Source organism: Phodopus roborovskii, unplaced genomic scaffold, assembly GCF_943737965.1.
Source record: "Phodopus roborovskii unplaced genomic scaffold, PHOROB, whole genome shotgun sequence".
NCBI lineage: Eukaryota > Metazoa > Chordata > Mammalia > Rodentia > Cricetidae > Phodopus > Phodopus roborovskii.
In genome coordinates, this window is record NW_026126588.1 from 19,169,065 (window position 1) to 19,187,065 (window position 18,001).

Genomic DNA, 18,001 nt, shown 5'->3' on the forward strand with positions numbered 1-18,001 from the left:
GGAGTGGCGATGGTGGGGTTAGAGGTCATTGATGGTGGTAGTGGTGGTGGTGTTGGAGTTAGTAGGATGGCGATGGTGGTCTCAAAGGTGCTGGTGGTATCGTTAGGGATGATGGCGCTACTAGAGTTAAGTCTAGATTGGGTCCCAACAATCCAAGTTCAGCCATCTGTTCTCAATAAGCCAATTAAGACAGCCAAACTTAATGGTGGAAAACAGAAAGAGGAAATTTATTCAATACGGTTGCATTGGAAAGAGGGAAAGAAGGCCAGTGATCCTGAAGTGGGATCCTGGCATCTCTGGGATCCCGAAGGGAGCTCAAGTTTTAGGTAGTGGGTTATAGTTATGCATAACTAAGCAATCCTGGGCAAGTTGTGGTCATTGACAGACGGTTGTCTTTTCCGTAAGATAGTCTAACAAAAGGTAAATCTTCCAGAGAAGACTTACCTGACTGACCAGCTCAGGCTTTTGACAGTTTCTTCCCCCAGCATGAGATTCCTGGTGGAATTCTAATTTCTTGGGGTCTTCAATAGTCTGAGATCCAAAGTGAGGAATACATGTGTCTTCATCATTTGGGATGTCTTCATTTCCAGGCCAGTTACAACGGTGGTGGTGTTGGAGGCAATAGGAGTGGGGGCGGGGGTATTGTGATGATGGTGGTGGTGTTAGACGGGGGATGGAGTGGGGGGCGGTGATGATGTAGGCGGTGGTAGAACGATGTTGATGATGCTGGTTGAAGATAACGGTGATGTGTTATGGTGATGGGTGGAGGTGATCACAGTATCATAGTGTTGACAAGAACCATGATGTTGGCAGATGGTGGAGGTAGTTTGAAGACAGCATAGATTTATTTATAATTTCCCCCTTCCTTCCTGCAATCACCTGAAATCTGGAGGAACTGTAACTATATCATAACCACGAGGCCAGAGCATACGGTGATAGATGACAGCGATTTACTAAGAGAAGTTAAATGTAGAGAGATTGGAGCCTGTGGCATGTGTGTTTCTATGTGCATACAATAGCGGGAAAAAAATAAGTAAAATGTAAATTAAAACAGGGTTAAATTAAAACAGGGTTAAATACTAAAATGATAGAATAGGAATGAGGGTGTAGCACATTAAGAGAGCACGGACCTAGGATGTGTTTTGCCCTGGACTAGATCATCAGCACATATGTGTTTATTTAAAATAATTATATAAAAGACATGGATAGTCATGAGATGTTATGTGATAGTCAAATTATAACAGTAAGGTAATAAAAGATGAAGGAAATATATGGATTTGACTAAACAGGAGGCGATCACTTACACATGGTACCCCAAAGTTAATTGAACATATAAAACCTATGAAAATTATTTGTGAAATCTTAACAACTTAGGGGCTAATACCATTAATGTTTTATATTTTTGATTGTGAGCCCAGCCTTTAATGACCGAGTCGTCTCTCCAACCCTGTTGACCTTTAAAAAACGATTCAAGAGATGGAAAACGGCTCAGGGGGGACAGCGCTTGCCTTGTGTTCAGTCCCTGAGCCCACACAAAGGCAGAAGAAAAGGACTGAGTCTACAAAGTTGTCCTCTGACCTCCACACACGTGCCCATGGCCGGCATGCCCACACATACACATCATGTGCATACACTGTGCCAGCTAATTTTATGTCAACTGGACACAAGCCAGAGTCATCTGCGAAGGGAAACCCCAGTTGAGAAAATGCTCCATAAGATCGGGCTATAGGCAAAGGACATTCTCTCTCTCTCTCTCTCTCTCTCTCTCTCTCTCTCTTTTCTCTCTCCCTCTCTCAACTCTCTCTGTCTTCTCTCCCTCCCTCTCCTCTCTCTCTCTCTTCTCTCTTTCTCTTCTCTCCCTCTCTCAACTCTCTCTCTGTCTTCTCGCCCTCCCTCTCCTCTCTCTCTCTCTCTCTTTCTCTCTCTCTCTCTCTCTCTCTCTCTCTCGGTTTTTTCAAGACAGGGTTTCTCTGTGTAGCTTTGGAGCCTGTCCTGGCTCTCTCTCTGTGGACCAGGCTGGCCTCGAACTCACAGAGATCCTGTCTCTGCCTCCCTAGTGCTGGGATTAAAGGCGTGCACCACCACCGCCCAGCCATTTTCTTAATTATAATGGTTGATGTGGGAGGGCCCAGCCCATCATGAGTGGTAGCATCCCGAGGCTGGCAGTCCTGGGTTCTGTAAGAAAGCAGCTGAGCAAGCCATGGGGAGCAGGTCAGTAAGCAGCATCCTCCACGGCCTCTGCATCAGCTCCTGCCTCCAGGTTCCTGCCCTGCTTGAGTTCCTGCCACCACTTCCCTCAGTGATGCACACTGATGTGGAACAGTCAGTGAAATAAACCCTCTCCTCCCCAAGTTCCTTTTGGTCATGTGTTTCATCACAGCAATAGGAACCCTGACAAAGACACGCACTACAACAATAACTAAAATGTAAACAGATAAATAAAGCTGGGCGGTGGTGGTGCACACTTTTGATCCCAGCACTCGGGAGGCAGAGGCAGGATCTCTGAGTTCAAGGCCAGCCTGGTCTACAGAGCGAGTTCCAGGACAGCCTCCAAAGCAATACAGAGAGAGAAACCCTGTCTTGAAAAACCCAAATAAATAAATAAAGCGATTAGAAATGTAGACATACATGGGAAACGTAGGACAGAGTCTCGATGTGATCTCGAGAAGAGAGGATGTGTGAGGCTGGCATTCTCAGTAAGATAAGACCATGTAGAAATACATATATTAGTAATTATGGGTTAATAATTAAGACAGAGCTAGCCAATAATAAGCTCTAGCCATCGGCCAACAGCTTTATAACTAATAGAGTCTCTGTGTGTTATTTTGGGATTGATGAGGCTCTGGGACCAAGCTGGTGGGAAAGAATGCTTGTAACAAATACATAATTCACTAGACAGATGAACCAAGGAAATAAATGAGGGAATAGCAGAAGGACCCTTGCCCTTTTTGGTACCAAGTTTAGTGGATATAGTTTTTGTGACTAAAGTTCTGTGACTAAAGTTCTAATGCTACGATAGGAAACTCAGATGTTTTGAAGTATTTTTCTTTTCAAAGTTTTTTTTTTTTTTTTAATTTTTTGAGACACAGTCTCATGTAACCCTGGATAGTCTTGAACTCACTATGTAGCCAAGGATGGCTTTAGAACTCATGATCTTCCTATCTCCACTTTTGAATGCTGGGATTTCAGGCATGTATTACCACGCCATGTTTATGAGGCTGTGGGAGTCAAACCCAGGGATTCTTGTAGGCTAGGCCATCACCCTTACCGACTGAGAACCTCAAAAATGTTTCAGGGGCTGATGAGATGCAGAACCAGGAAAAGTGATTCAGCACATACAGAATGCAAAACCAGTGCATTAACCCTCAAAAGGAGCACAGCCCTCACCCCACCCCCTAATCCCACCCCCATCCCCCTTAACCCCCCCCCCCCAGGAAACTAGGATTCTTAAACCCTTCCTCCATTTCCTGCAGCAAGTGCTTATTTACTGAGCTATCCAAACAAAGGAGTCTGAAATGCTCACAACTTGTAAAAAACCAGCAGCGTTCATTTGGAGCTGTCTGGGAACTTGCTCTGTAGACTAGGTTGGCCTTGAACTCTCTTCTAGCCCTGCTCTTCTTCTGTAGCTGGACTTCAGTGATATCAACATTGGGTGTTTGAGACTGTCTCTCCATCTCTGAGGCTCTGTTTATTTTCCTAGGTCCACTTTCTGCTATTCTGAGGATGATTCCATCGTCCCATTGACTTTATCTTCTGCCTTCTCGTTTCCCAGGTATGAGTTCTTTAAATTTACTTTATTTATTTTTGAAAGATTTACTTTATGTACACTGATATCTCTCCTGCATGTGTCTGTGTCAGGGTGTCAGATCCCCTGGAACTGGAGTTACAGACAGTTGTGAGCTGCCATGTGGGTGCTGGGAATTGAACCTTGGTCTTCTGGAAGAGCAGCCAATGCTCTTATCGCTGAGCCGTCTCTCCAGACCTAGCTTTATTTATTTTTTAATTAAAAGATGGAATACAATATATTCAGATCACTGTTCCCTTCCCCTAGCTCCTGTCAGATCCTCCCCACCATCCAACTCCACACCATTTCTCTTTGAAAACAATCGACCCTCCAGATGTTGGTGGTACACACCTTTAATTCCAGACCTCAGGAGGCAGAGGCTGGTGGATTTCTGAGTTCCAGGACAGCCTGGTCTACACAGAGAAACCCTGTCTCAAAATAAAAAAAAAAAAAAAAAAAAAAAAAAAAAAAAAAACTAACAAACAATGCCCCCCTAAAAAAAAAAAACTTAGAACACAAAACTATAAAACAAAACAAAATATACAAGCAAAAGACCAAGACAAAAAAAAAAAAAAAAAAAAAAAAAAAAGGCCCAGACAAAGCAAAATTGAGACAAAAATATGTACAGAAAAACCACTGAGTTCATTTTGTATTGGCTGTCTCATCTACTGCTAGACACGAGGCCTACCCTGAAGTGCGGTAGGCCCAGTGAAACTCCACTGAAGACAAATGCTTCCTTTGTCAGCAGGTATCAATTGCAGATAGCTTCTTGGTTAGGGGTGGGAAGCCATGTCAATTTTCCCTCAGTGCCGGGCCCCATCTGCCTCGAGCCTGTGTAACCCTGTGTGTGCTACCACAGTCTCCGTGAGTTCATAAGTGCATCAGTCCTGTTGTGTCTGGAGAACAGTTTCCCCAGAGTCACCTCTGCCTCTCACAATCCATCTCCTCCTCTTCTGCACAGCTCCCTGCGCTCTGAGGAAAGGGTTAACGAAGACATCCCATTTAGGACTGAGTGTCCCAAAGTCCCTCACTCTCTGCACGTTGTCCAGCCGTGGGTCTCTGTGTCATTTCCCATCTAATGCAAGAAGAAGCTTCTTTGATGAAGGCTAAGCGAGGCAGCGACCTGAGTCCCGGCCTGGTGTGGTCACTGCGGTCCCAAGTAGAAAGTGTAACTGTGGACGCAGGGGAATGGTGCCGAGCTAGAAGGTAAGACTGAGAGAGTCCACAGGAGATGACAGCCTAGCTGGGTCCAGGTACAGTTCATATACTTCTATTTCCTTAGTGTATTACTATTTCACATGTGTATGTGCTGTGTGTGTGCGCGCGTGCTCAAGAGTGAGTGTGTGTGTGTGTGCATGCTTCTGTGTGTGTGTGTGTGTGTGTGTGTGAGCACGTGTGCCCCAGTATACATGTGGAGGTCAGAAGACCACCTCAGTGTAGGCCTTTGCTCTCTACCTTGTTAGAGACGGGGTCTCTTGCTCTTTATCACTTCGAGCATCCACGCAGCTAGGTTCCCACAGCTTCCGTTGACTCCCGTCTCCACCCCATCCCCCCACAGCCATGGTGGAATTACAGACACATCACATGCACCACCCTGGACATGGACATCCAGCCTTCCTGCTTGCAGAGCAAGAGCCTCATCCACTCAGTAATCTTCCCAACCCTTATAGCGTCTATTTCTTGCCTACGACTTTCTATTTTTAAAATGTGTTTCAAGAGAATTTCTAATTGCTTGTTGAAGCATTTTTTAAGATGGCTACTTGAAAATCCTTCCAGATAATTCCAGCACCTGACTTAACTGTGTGTTGGCATCAGCTGGTTTTCTTTTCATGCTCAAGCTACAATCTGCCCAGTTTGGGAAAGTGATGGGTGCTTTTCTGTGTACCTGACATGTTTTCTGTTACATTAAGGATCAGCGAGTGCTAGTTAACATTTTATTTCAGCAGTCAGTCCCCACTAGACTGAGCAGGCAAGTTCCAGCCTGTGTGGTGGGCTGTGGCTCTATAAGAATCTCATTTCTGAAGCCTTTCCTGCACTGCTTTTGCCCGTGTGTGGTTTATCTGGTTCTTCTGGTCCTTCTGTGGGCTGCTGCTCGTGACTGAGGACCCAGTGAGACAGCTAGTCAGTCCTCCAGGGAGTGGAGGAATGTTCCAGTCACTTGAGCTGAAGGGGCTTCCCAGTGTAAGAGACAAAAGCCCCTTTCTCCAACAACGAAGTCAAGAGACTGGCAAAAGGGAGACAGTTTTTAATTCAATTCTGGAAGAAGAAGGGGAAAAAAGCCCCTGGTGCCGAGAAGCCCCTGGGCTCATTCCCCCAGAGTTAGTCTGAGCTCTTTCACACACACACACACACACACACACTCACACACACAGACACACACTCACACACAGTCACACACTCACACACACTCACACACAGTCACACACTCACACACACACACACACACACACACACACACACACACACACACACACCTCCCCATCCTGTTGGTTCAGGATGTAAAGCTTCATCTAACGAATGTTTCCAGGCTTGAGACTGTCCCCTGTTCTGATAGTGGGCTTCCTCTATCCTCTATAACTGCCTGCAGTTTTCCATCTTCTGGAGTTCTGAGACGGCAGCTTCCAGCCACTAGCTGGGAAGTGTGGGGCAGAGAGCCTCCCACTTATCTGTGGCTCTTTAAGGAGCTCTAAGCACACTTCATGCTGAAAAAGAACTGAAATGATTTACCTCCCTTACAGGCTAGGCCACAGAGAGAGAGAGAGAGAGAGAGAGAGAGAGAGAGAGAGAGAGAGAGAGAGAGAGAGAGAGCGCTGCCCAGTGACACGTGGGGACAGGGCTGGACCCTCAGGGAAAGGAATTCCCTCAGTCTAGCCTGCCATCCCAACTCTTCCAGGAAGGAGATGCAGGGCTCAGCTGGGATTCCCAGCAGCATTGCTGGCCCATCTGGAAAGGACACAGCAGACGTCCATCTGTGTGTGCCAGGCACCTGGGAGGAAACGCCCAGGGTGTCAAACCCAGAGAGGAGGCACACCTGACCCACCTTCCTCCTTTTCCCCAGGCCCCAGTTCAGGTCAGCTCCTCTCTCCTGGGCCTCCCATCATCCTCCCTTGCCTACCTCTGACACCATTTCCGTGGTGCAAGCAGCACTTGACAAAAAACAACAACAAGAGGCAAAGAGTCTACCCCACCCCGTCTGGACCAGAGTTGGACCCGGGTGCGTCTGTCTCTCCCTGCTCCCACCGGCCCGAGAGCCAATCCGTCCCTGGCGAAGAAGAAAAGACCTGCCATAATCCCACCCAGGGAGCCACCTGATGCGGGAAATTTCTTTTTGTGTCTCAGCTTTCGTTTATGAAAAGTTCAACTGCACACAGACATGGAGCAGGTGGCACCATAACAGACTAGCTCTTTCCCGGTCCTCCCCCAGCTAGAAGCCCATCAGGTCTCCCACAGCCCCAGGCCTCGGGGACATTTGAAGAAAAACCCCCTGTCACATTCCTCTCACAGAGTGCTGGCGCCGTATCTCGGACAGTGTCCAGACAACCACCCACCTCTTTGGACAGTCTGGTGTCTATTTGCACCGTTCAAGGGCACTTGTGGTCTTTGAAAAGTCTACATTTAGGGGATCTTCCAGGACTCCCACCAGGACAGAGGCGTATGGCCTAAGGGGAAGCACATCCCTGGAGTGTGAGGCCACATTCGGCACACTGGGGCTGTGGGCCCACAGCGGGGGGCAAGGGGTACGGGCAGCCGGTGTGAGACTCCAGGGACAGCCCCAGATTGGACTGTCATGGAGATAACTTGGCTCCTATGTCCAGCATCCATCCTGTCTTAGCCTGGATCTCTGAGTTTCGCATCCCCATTTGGGGCATAGTAGCCTCTGGGCCCTATCTCTGCACCAAAGACTTGGGGATGGCCTAGAGTGCCTGCTGGACCCTTCTCTCCCAACCAAGGAACCACGTGCTTATCTTCTGGGGACTTTCCTCAGTGGCAGACTATGATGTGGGACCGTAAGGAAGACAGCGCCTTTCCTCCTGGAGTTACTTTCGGACATGGTGTTCCGTCCTCTTGGACTCATGCATGCTGGACAAGCACTGAACCAGCTGGGCTACACCCACCCACCCCCCTCAGACTTGGCTTTCATAATCCCAGTCCAAGTCTATTCTTGGGCTCTCTAACCTAGCCGGGGAGGTGGAAGAGAGATACAAAGCCCCAGCCACTCAAAGGCCATTGGGGGGCAAAGCACCTGCCAGAAGGTGTTTGTGTCTATAGGATCTTGAATACCACTCAACGTAGCCTGAAGCTCGTAGCTGTGGACTCCACAGCGCTCTCGTCCATTAGTAAAGAAGAGACAAACAAGGCCCTCCCCAGCAGTACCCATAATGCTACCTGTGAGGCAGGGGTTCTCGACCTGTGGGTCTGGACCCCTTTAGGGGCCATATATCACATGTCCTGCGTAGGAGATAGTTACGTCACGATTCATAACCGGAGCAAAATTACAGTTAAAAAGCAGCGAGGAAACAATCTTATGGCTGGGGGGAGGTTCACCACAACACGAAGGGCGGCGGGGGGCATTAGGAAGGTTAGGGGCCACTGTCAGGGTGAGGGCTGAACACAGCTGGCCCGATCCTACCAGAGAGTCAGATGTTGTCACAAGATACACAGGGCTCTGAGCTGAATGGCGACCTTCAGACCTGACAGGTCTAAGCACCCATCCCCAGCTGCAGAAAGCGAGGCCACCCCTGCCAGGAGCTGACCTCTTCCTGGTGACGCCCACTGGGGCTGCCAGGGCTACAGGAACCTGTGAAGGGCACGGGCCGTCAGCCAGGTGGGCGGGCTCCCTGCCTCCTGGGTGCTGTGGGATTATGGGTGGCCACTCTACTGATAGTCTTCTCTTAGACCCAGAGTGGGTTGCCAGCCTCCCCCCTCACCCCAAATTTCTATGTGCCCCTGGACCTGGGCCTGCTCACGTCACCTGAAATCCCCTCCTTTGGGGGAGGATGGATTATGTGGGCAAGGGACAGAAATGGATAGCAAGAACGTTGCTATTTGGAGTGCTAGAGAGTTAGTGCAATTGGAAAGAAAAAAAAAAAAAAAAACCACTTGCCAGCCAAGAATGAGGGCCTAACTGCGATTTCTAGCCCCCCACAAAAAGCCAGGCATGGTGGCATTTGTTTACAAACCTACGCAGGTGAAGCTGGGGGGGGGGCATCTCAGGCCCAGCCCTAAGAGCAAGCCCCAGGAGGAACGGTGCAGACCCTCACTTCTGGCTCTCTCGTGCACGCACACGCATGTGCACGTAAGTGTAAATGTACCCCTTCCCACAGCCAGGACCTGGCTGGCAAAGACCCTCTCTGAAACACTGGCCCCTCTTTACTTGAAGCACCCAAAGGACTGTCCCGGGAAAACAGCTCCCATGAAGCTCAGTCCCAGCTGCCATTAACCCATCAGGAAAGCAACCATTAACGCCAGTGGAGGTGAGCGGCTAAGAAGAGCCACCCGGATAAGGAAGGGCAGCTCCCACCTCAAGAGAGGCACAGGGCTTCACAGAGGAAAGAGGAGCCACCCCCATGCAGGAAACTGGGGGGGGGGCTGATTCGGGATGCTGAACACCAGCTACCATCCTCACCGGGTTCTGTTTGGCACAGGCCAGGACAGAGGCCTTCTTTGCCTACCCAGGGTGGCTCTGGGAAGGCGAGGCACCAACAGAGCAAGAAGTCCTTTCTGCTGCAGGTGACTTGTTCAACCATCCAGAGCCACGGATGCTCCCCAGGGGCACAGACAGAGCCCCATGCATCATCATACATCATCTGCTACCCTCTCCTGCGGTTCTCGCTACCCCAGCTAGGCCAGGGCCCTTCTGGGGAAAGGACCTCCCCGACACCCCCAGCAACTGGGCCTATGACTCCATTTTACTCTGAAAGGCAGGGTCCTGGCAGATGTTCCGAGAAGAAAGGAGCAGTCAGGGGTCTGGGTCAGCAGACAAAGAAAGCACTTGCTGTGAGGGCAAGAGTTCGGATCCCATCCTGGGAAGAAGAGGCTGGAGATCCCCAGGGGGAGGAGGCGCGGGGAGGGGGTTAGCTGGTTAGCAAAACTCCAGGTACAGCAAGGGACCCAACTCAGGAAATAAAATAGAAAGACTTCAAGGCAGACACGGTTGTCAGCCCCTGACCTTCACACACATCCAAACACATGTGCATGCCTACTTACACACATAAGTGGAAAACATACACACACTTGCACAAGTCTATGCACACAGGCACAGGCAAAAACCTTTTGGGTAACCCTTTGACATCTCATGGAGCTGTGGGAATCTGCCTTGCCCAGCCTGCCACTGTGGGGCCACCAGCTACTCTCGGGATGTGCTCTGGGAAGGGGAGGGGCCCAGGAAAGTCAAGGACCAAGGACCAAATCTGATTTACGCAGGCTGGGGAGCAGAGTGTTTCCTGGGGAGCGTGGGGGCAGTAGGCATCCCAGGGACTCTGGTGGTGACTTCAAGTCTCAGTCCTTCAATCTACCGGAAGTAGATAGAATATATTCTAGGAGACAGCTAGGTCTTGCATGTTCCCCTTGGTTTGAGCAGGCAGGCCTTTGCGGGAGGGTTTGGAAGGGCTGCAAAGCTGGCCCCCCTGGCCTCAGACAATTCTGCCTTGGGAGGGAAAGGAGAGAAGACTACCTGGTGGAGGATGCTGGGACCAAGACCCATTCGGGCGGGACAATCGAGGGTAAATAGACTGGTGGGCTCAGCTTGGCTCACCTGGGCCCTACATACTAGCTCTCAGTCCATTGGCTCCTGGAGGGCCTGAGATACATCGCTACACTGAGTCTCCTTTCAAAGTTTGTCCTCAAGCAAAACCTCTCTGGGCTCCCCGCCTGCAGCCCCAGGAGAGGCTCTAAAGACAACGCGACTGCCCCCTCCACGCCTTCAGAAACAATGGGCAGACAGCCCATAGAGAACCGGGGAGGCAAGGGTGGAAAATCCCCCAATTTTACAATGTCAACCGCTGAACGAGGGAGCAGCCCGAGGCTGTGCCCCCGTGTGTCCGCCCGCGGGACTGCACTCTCCCGGATGGAGGGGGGGGGTGGATTGATCTCCTGGTTCTCAGACTATGAGGACGCATGGTGGGTAGGGCGTTATGTTAGCTTGCTACAGACCGAAATCTTGATCTTTTCTCCAACAGAAGTACGGGTAAACACTTTTCACTGGGTCATCCCTTCCTACCACTAGCTGTATCCTTTTCTTTTTCCCCCTTATTAGCTCAGAGCTCTCAAGTATGCCTTCAGAGGACAAAGATAGGGACAAAGTATTATCTGAAACACTGCCTCCAGCAGACACTTAGCTGGGCTTCTCCTGTTCATGTGCTCTCCTAGGACTTTGGGGGGAACCCTGGATACCAGGGAGTGACGGGAAATAGCAAGTAGAGCCCTTTCAGAGTGCCAGGCGACAGCTGGACCTCATCGATCGCATTGACAATCCACAGCCAACCCTCAGTGTCACATTTCTGCCAGGTTTCCAGGGGGGGGGGAAAGCCTGCTGAAGCCTAGCTAGCCGGGCTGCCAAAGCCTCACTCCTTGACTTAAGACTCAGGAATAAAAAGATGCACCCACATAGTAAAACCTTCCTTGTAAGAGAGGGCTCCCTGGCGAATGAGGGGTCTCTTCAACCATTTTGGCAAGAATGACGTCTGAATAAACAGTCGGCCTCTCTAGCTAGGTGAGATGCTGTGGATCCTTGAGCCAGAGTGCTAAGGCTGCCGCTGAAGTTTGTCACAGCGACAACCACCCAGACTGGTGCCTTCACGCGGCTTCCGTTTTTTCCATAGGCACAGTCAAGCACAGGCGGTTTTCTCTGGAATGCTCTGGGACCCTCAGTGCCTCTGTCTCTGGCCTGGGGAACAGAGATGAACACAGGCAGGGCAAGGGCAGAACTCTGGAAGGGGAATCACCCCTCAGTTTTCTCTTGTATAGAATGGTTATTAGAGCCTCAGCTTGCAAGGCTTCCTATGGGCTTGGAAATAACGTATCTGCTGTGCCCGGCACCAGAGCAGCCCTTTTTAGGTCTGGGCTGTGTTCTGCAAGTCTGAACTGACTGCCATGTCCACCAAGTCCCGTGCAGGAATACCACTGTGATCATCTACTGATATGGAGAAACTCATCACATTAGTGACCCTGCCCCTAACCAGAAAAAATCATCGCTGGAACAGGCCGTCTTCAGGGTTTCTCTGGGACCAGGGCAGTTCCAACTTATAAATTCAGCTTATAAGATGGCCTGGGGCCAAGGGCCCTGGATCTCACCGAGGGAACCCTTTCCCCAGGATCTATGTTATATGTAATATGTTTAGGCCAAGCACCTATCTGATCATAGTGGTGAGCAAAACTTCATGTTCAGTGTGTGTGTGTGTGTGTAGAGGATAGAGGACAATGGACAACCTTGGATATTGTCCTTTGAGTGGCGCCCACCTTGTTCTTCAATACAGTGTTTCACATTGGCCTGCTGCTCACCAAATAGGGTAGACAGGCTAACTTGCAAGCCCCAGGGATCCGCCGGCTCCCTTCCTCCCTGGAATTGCAGACAAATGCAAGCATGTCGGGCATTTGAAAGGTGGGTCCTGGGTCCTGAACCCAGTCCCCCATTCTTGCATGGCAAACTCTTTACCAACTGAGCTATCTGCCCAGTGTTGGCATGTTCCCGCGGGGTTGGATTTACTCCGGTTCGCCCTTTCTCTCCCTTTCTCTGTTTGCTTGGGGCGGGCGGAGGAGGTCCTGGCTTGACCTTATTTTCAACAGTCTTTTTCGACAGGCAATAAATGCTCTGAACCCCGAGTGCCATCCCCTCCCCCTCTTCCTTTTGATTCACCCCTTGGCAGGGCAGAACTGGAGCATCACCCAGCAGTCATTGTTGATGCGGGGACCCGAACCTGACTGCAGGAGGGCTTCCCGGAGGCCGTGCTGGCCTGCATCCAAACACTAGAGCCCATCCCAGTTGCCCTAGGGCGGGGAATTCTGGACAGTCTATCTCACATCCCACCTCCAGCTGCTCCGGTGGCCTAAGTGTAGCCCGGGGGGGGGGGGGGGTGCAGAGAGTACAGTACTGTCTAGGACGCCTGGAGCCGCTCACTGGCGCCCCCAGCCTGCAGGCTAGGGCCTGGGATCGGGTTGAGGGCCCACGCTGCCCTCCACTGCAGGAAAAAGAACACTGGTCAAGGCTGCAGGTCCTGCCTTACCTCAAAACAAGACAAAACTGTGTTCTGGAGTATGACCAGGATCAAAACAATGCATACCGGAGGAGAGCGACAAAAACAGCTGGTCCTCCGGTCTTTACAGACATTTAGCTTATCTTCACTTGGGGCTTCGGGTCATCGTCCCAACGCCACCAGGGTAATGGGTGAAGTCCATGCCCTCAACCCTTCTTTCCTTCCCACCCTTGCTGGTAGCCCCCAAACCGCATGGTGGTCCCAACTCCTAGCGATTTCCAACTGGGCACTTCAGATCCTTCAGTGTGAAGGTCAAAGCGTCCACCCCACCCCCGGTATTCCCGTGGGAGCGCAGGTGACACCAATGTCCTGAGAAGGCTCCCAAAGCCACGGCCAAGGCCCAAAAGATCCACCCACTCACGAGCTCGGGACAACCCGGTCGCCACCTACAGGCGTGCGAGCTGGAACCCTTTCCCTTTCGGTGGCGATCGGCGCAGACAGAGTGTGAGAGACGCGCGACCCGGCGCCCTGCGCTGGCCCGTGTGCCCCGGCGTCGTCCCCCCCCCCTCCCCAGCCCCCCCCCCAGGGCGCTCCAAAGGCGGAGCGGAGGATCGGAGCGGGCGGCGACGGCAAGAGGCGCCGCGAGGGCGGGCCGGGGGCGGGCCGGGGCGGGGCCGCGACGGACTGCGGAGACGCGGCGGCGCACGGGGCGGCGCAGAGCGTTCTCGGCGCTGGGCTGTGCGGGCGGGTGCGGGCGGTGCGGGCGGGCGCGCGACTGTGGGGCGCTGTGGCGGGGGCCGGGCCGCACGCCAGCCAAGCCGGGCACCGGGGCGGGGAGCAACCACGGCGCCGCGGAGGCCCGGGGCCCGCGACGCTGCGCGCAGCCTGGGCGCCGAGTAGCCGGGCCGGGCCGGAGTGCGGGCGGCGGCGGCGGCGGCGGCGGCGGCGGAGCAGCTGCGCCCCCCGCCCTCCCAGGCCCGGCGCCCGGGCCGCCGGCGATGGTGACACATGCGGCGGCGGCGCGCCGGCGGCAGGACCATGGTTGAGCGCGCCAGCAAGTTCGTGCTGGTGGTGGCGGGCTCGGCGTGCTTCATGCTCATCCTGTACCAGTACGCGGGCCCGGGGCTGAGCCTGGGCGCGCCCGGGGGCCGTGCGCCACCCGACGACCTGGATCTCTTCCCCACGCCGGACCCACATTACGAGAAAAAGTACTACTTCCCGGTGCGCGAGCTGGAGCGCTCGCTGCGCTTCGACATGAAGGGCGACGATGTGATCGTCTTCCTGCACATCCAGAAGACCGGCGGCACCACCTTCGGCCGCCACCTTGTGCAGAACGTGCGCCTCGAGGTGCCCTGCGACTGCCGGCCCGGCCAGAAGAAGTGCACCTGCTATCGGCCCAACCGCCGCGAGACGTGGCTCTTCTCTCGCTTCTCCACCGGCTGGAGCTGCGGGCTGCATGCTGACTGGACCGAACTCACCAACTGTGTGCCCGGGGTGCTAGACCGGCGCGACCCAGCGGGTCTGCGTTCGCCCAGGTGAGCGCCCGCTGCGGGCTAGTGTGATGGCGCGGGGGGAAGAGGGGGTACCCCCAACCCCGGTCCAGATCTGCCCTCCTTGCTCTCTCGGGGCCCCTTCCGATCTGCCGGCTCGTCTGTCCCTGCAGCTGCCACTCCTGACCTCTGATCCCTCTTTTCACCGGCTCCTCTGTGACTCTCTCCTCACCATTGGCCTGGCTGCGCAGTGCCCACACTTCCTCCTGGGTCACGGCCGGCTGCCCTCTGTCCACCCCACCTGCGGTGTGCTGCTGGCTAACTAACCTAAAAGATAAACCTCGGGGACCAAAGGTCCAGCCTTGGATCTAGAGGCAGAAAAACAGGTGTGTGTGTATGTGTGTGTGTGTAGTCCATACCTGTCTAGCGCCGAAAGTGGAGCGAGAGACGTGAGTCCCTCTTCCCCTGCACCTGTGCAGTCTTCGGGCCCTCCGGTGCCTGCCAGCCTGGGGAGGAGCTGCCAGGAAAGGGGTGGGCTCTGCCTGCCGGTGTGTGCAGGTTAGAACAAAGGCCTGTGTGACCCGGGCTGAAGGCGGGGAGAAGGAGGCTCTACCTAGGCACAAAGCCTGTGGTTGGGACTGCCTTCCCTGGAAATCTGTCCACCATCCAGGTTGGAGATAGCCGAGGCAGTTAGGGCTACTTGTGCTGCAAGGCCCTTGAGTTTTCTCCTCGCCTGAGGGCTGGGGTGGGGGCCGGTGGGGTTTGGGGCAGCCCCTCAGGAAGCACTTTGTAAAGTTGAGATCATAGTCCTCTTCCAGTTGGTGTGCACCGGTCCTTCTGGGATCATCACCCCCACCCCTGGAGGGGCCAGGAATTAGGGTTTTTCATGCCTGCCTTTGTTTCTTTTCTGTATCTACTGTAGGACTAAATTTACAGATGAGCTAGGAAATGGGCGGGGACAAGTCTTGACTGATGTTGCTATTTCTTTGGTACTCTTGGGGCAGGCAAGTGCTGGCTTTCTGGTGGGGTTGGGACCTTGCAGGGTTCAGCCAGCCCGGAGCTGTGTTTGGTCCATTTGCCCTACAGCCCCCAGTCCGTTTCCTAAACTGTCAGAATACTAGGACGCCAGAGTTGGCTGATAGGTCTACTTTCTCTTGCCATGCGCACAGCACACCACCCCTAGCAGTTCTCAGTCTCAAAGGTGGTCCAGCACCCTAACCTGGACCCAGAGTCTCCTTCCCAGGCCCTGGAAACTGCTTCCTGTCCATCACTAGCTCTGCTGTGTACGCGTATATGTTGCAGGTACCGGACCCTTGCCATGGTTCAGCCGTGCTACGCTAGGTGGAGCCGGTTCTGGCCATAGCACCTGTCCACCTGTCAATCAATCAAGGCTGTGGGTGCCCAGGCACTGACGGAACCCCAGCAGGGTCCTCTTTGTGTGCAGGATGTGGGACCGGGCGGGGTGGGGGGCATCCTATTTATAGGAGGTTCAGGCAAACTGTGTGTGCTGCTGTTGGAGTGAACCCACCCCCCATGGATGGCATTGGCCGCAGATTGTTACCAGAGTACTCTTCCTGCAGACCTACGATGGGTTCCCAGGGTGAAGGACCCCTGTGCCCCTTGGCTAGACTTGTCCCAGCACAGAGGCTCAGGTGGCCTCCCAGCTGTGAATGAGAGGTGGGGGGAGGGGGTGGCACCAGATGTCTGCATAGGCCTGGATTGCCTGGAAAGGGCCAGGCTGAAAGTACTGTGTGGACTGCTCCCCCCCCCCCAGCCAAGAAGTTGCTGACTCAGCAGCAGCGGATAGGGAGGGGAGGGGCCTCCAGCGCCCTTGGTTCCAGAGCCTCTAAGGGTGCCACCCAGTAGGTGACACTGGGTTCCTCTGTGCCGCTCTCTTCCATCTCGCCCATTTGTTTCTTTTCTAGGCATTGGGTGCCCCCCACCCCCACACGCGCACACTCCCCCCCCACCCCCACCCCCCGCCACCCAAACGAGCTCAGGAGGTTTTTATGCATTGCCGGGCTAGGTTCAGAGCCCTTGATGGCGGGGTGGCTAGCGTTGAGTGGAACTCACTGGCACCCTTGAAGGCTGTTCCCTTTGTGAACTGGATGGGGTAAGCCTTCCTCTTCTCTCTGCCCTCAGCGTTGTGGTAGAGCCTGGACAGATGACCGCCCGTGGCTGCTCTGAACTGGGCACACATTTGGGTGACTGGAGGGGTTGGGCAGGGCTTCCGCTCCCCCTAGGTTTGTAACTTCCTGCCTTGGTTGGGGGACAGGTATGTGAGCAAAGCGTTGGAGGTTTCTGTGGCCTCTGTGTACTGCAGATGTTCCACATCTGCTAGTGTAAGCCTGTGTACTTACAAAACCGGCCTAGAGAGACGTAAGGGTTGCTGGCTGGGCCCGGCACAGATGGAGCTGCCAGGGGTTGGTTGTTACCGGGGACCACCGGCACCCGGACCAGCTCTGGTCCGAGGACGTGTCCACCTGCGTCAGAAAAGCCTTTCTGATAAACACAGCGTGTCTCCGGGGACCAGCGAAGCCTACAGTTGGTAGCTCGTGGCTCCATTTATGACTTCATTAGCAGCCAGGGGTGAGGATGGGAGGTTGGGATGCCATTCTGGGGTGGTACCTAATGGGTCTGGAGCCCTCCAGCGTCCGTTATAGTAAGAGTCCGCCTCTCCTGTGTCCCGTCTGCTGTAGCCCTGCTTTGGGCACACACGTGGGGAGTTGGGAGGCTCCCTTGTTTCGGTTGTGTAAAGAATGAATGCTGAGTAGACTCCGCTCTGTACAGATATTTCACGTAGCTCTGGTCTCCTTTGGAAGATCGTCAGCGTGGAATATCTGAACATTCTGCGGCGCCGCAGAGCATGTGTTAGTCCACCCTTGGGGACACCCACGCTTCGTGTAGTCTAGCCTTTGCCAACTGCCACCTCACCAGGATCACAGTCGAGGTTTTAAAAGTTTTCTTGGGCTAGGAATGTAGCTCAGTTGGTAGAGTGAGAGCCTAGCCTGCAGGAGACCCTAGGTTCTAACCCCGGGACCACACTGAACCAGTCATGGAGGTGTACCTTTGTCACTGCAGAGTGTGGGAACAGGGGGTTAGAAGGTCACTGTCATCCTTGGCTATGTGAGTGAGCCCCAGCACGCACTACGCGAGATCAGGTCTCAAAAACAACAACCAAGTTTTTTGGTTTTTTCCCCTTGTTTTCTATCTTTCCGTCTTTTTCACTTGAAATCTAGGCTACTCTTATTTTAAAAGAACCTATTATTACATTTTTGTGTGAGTGAGTGTGTATGAGAGAGTGTTTTTGTGTGTGTGTGAGAGAGAGAGTGAGTATTGTGTGTGTGGTGTGAGTATGTGTGAGTGTTTGTGTGTCAGAGAACAGCTGTGTAAGTGAGTTCTCTCCTCTACCACATGGATCCAGGGGATCGGGTTTTATGGCAGGCATCTTTTATCTATTGAAGCATCCGTCTTACTGGTTCCCCCCCGAGTGCGTGTTTGTGTGGATTTTTTGTTTGTGTGAGTGAAAGGTACTT

At 53.2% G+C, this 18,001-nt stretch overlaps 1 protein-coding gene across 1 annotated transcript in view; it reads left to right on the forward strand.

Annotated features, from left to right (window-relative positions):
• The first annotated feature begins 13,750 nt into the window (after positions 1-13,750).
• The window catches only part of Hs6st1 (heparan sulfate 6-O-sulfotransferase 1), a 40,198-nt gene continuing 35,947 nt past the window's right edge, over positions 13,751-18,001 (forward strand). Inside the window, exon 1 of the mRNA XM_051204276.1 lies at positions 13,751-14,510. Within this exon, the coding sequence (XP_051060233.1) occupies positions 13,984-14,510 (527 nt within the window). The 5' untranslated portion in view covers positions 13,751-13,983. The remainder of the gene's footprint in view (positions 14,511-18,001) is intronic.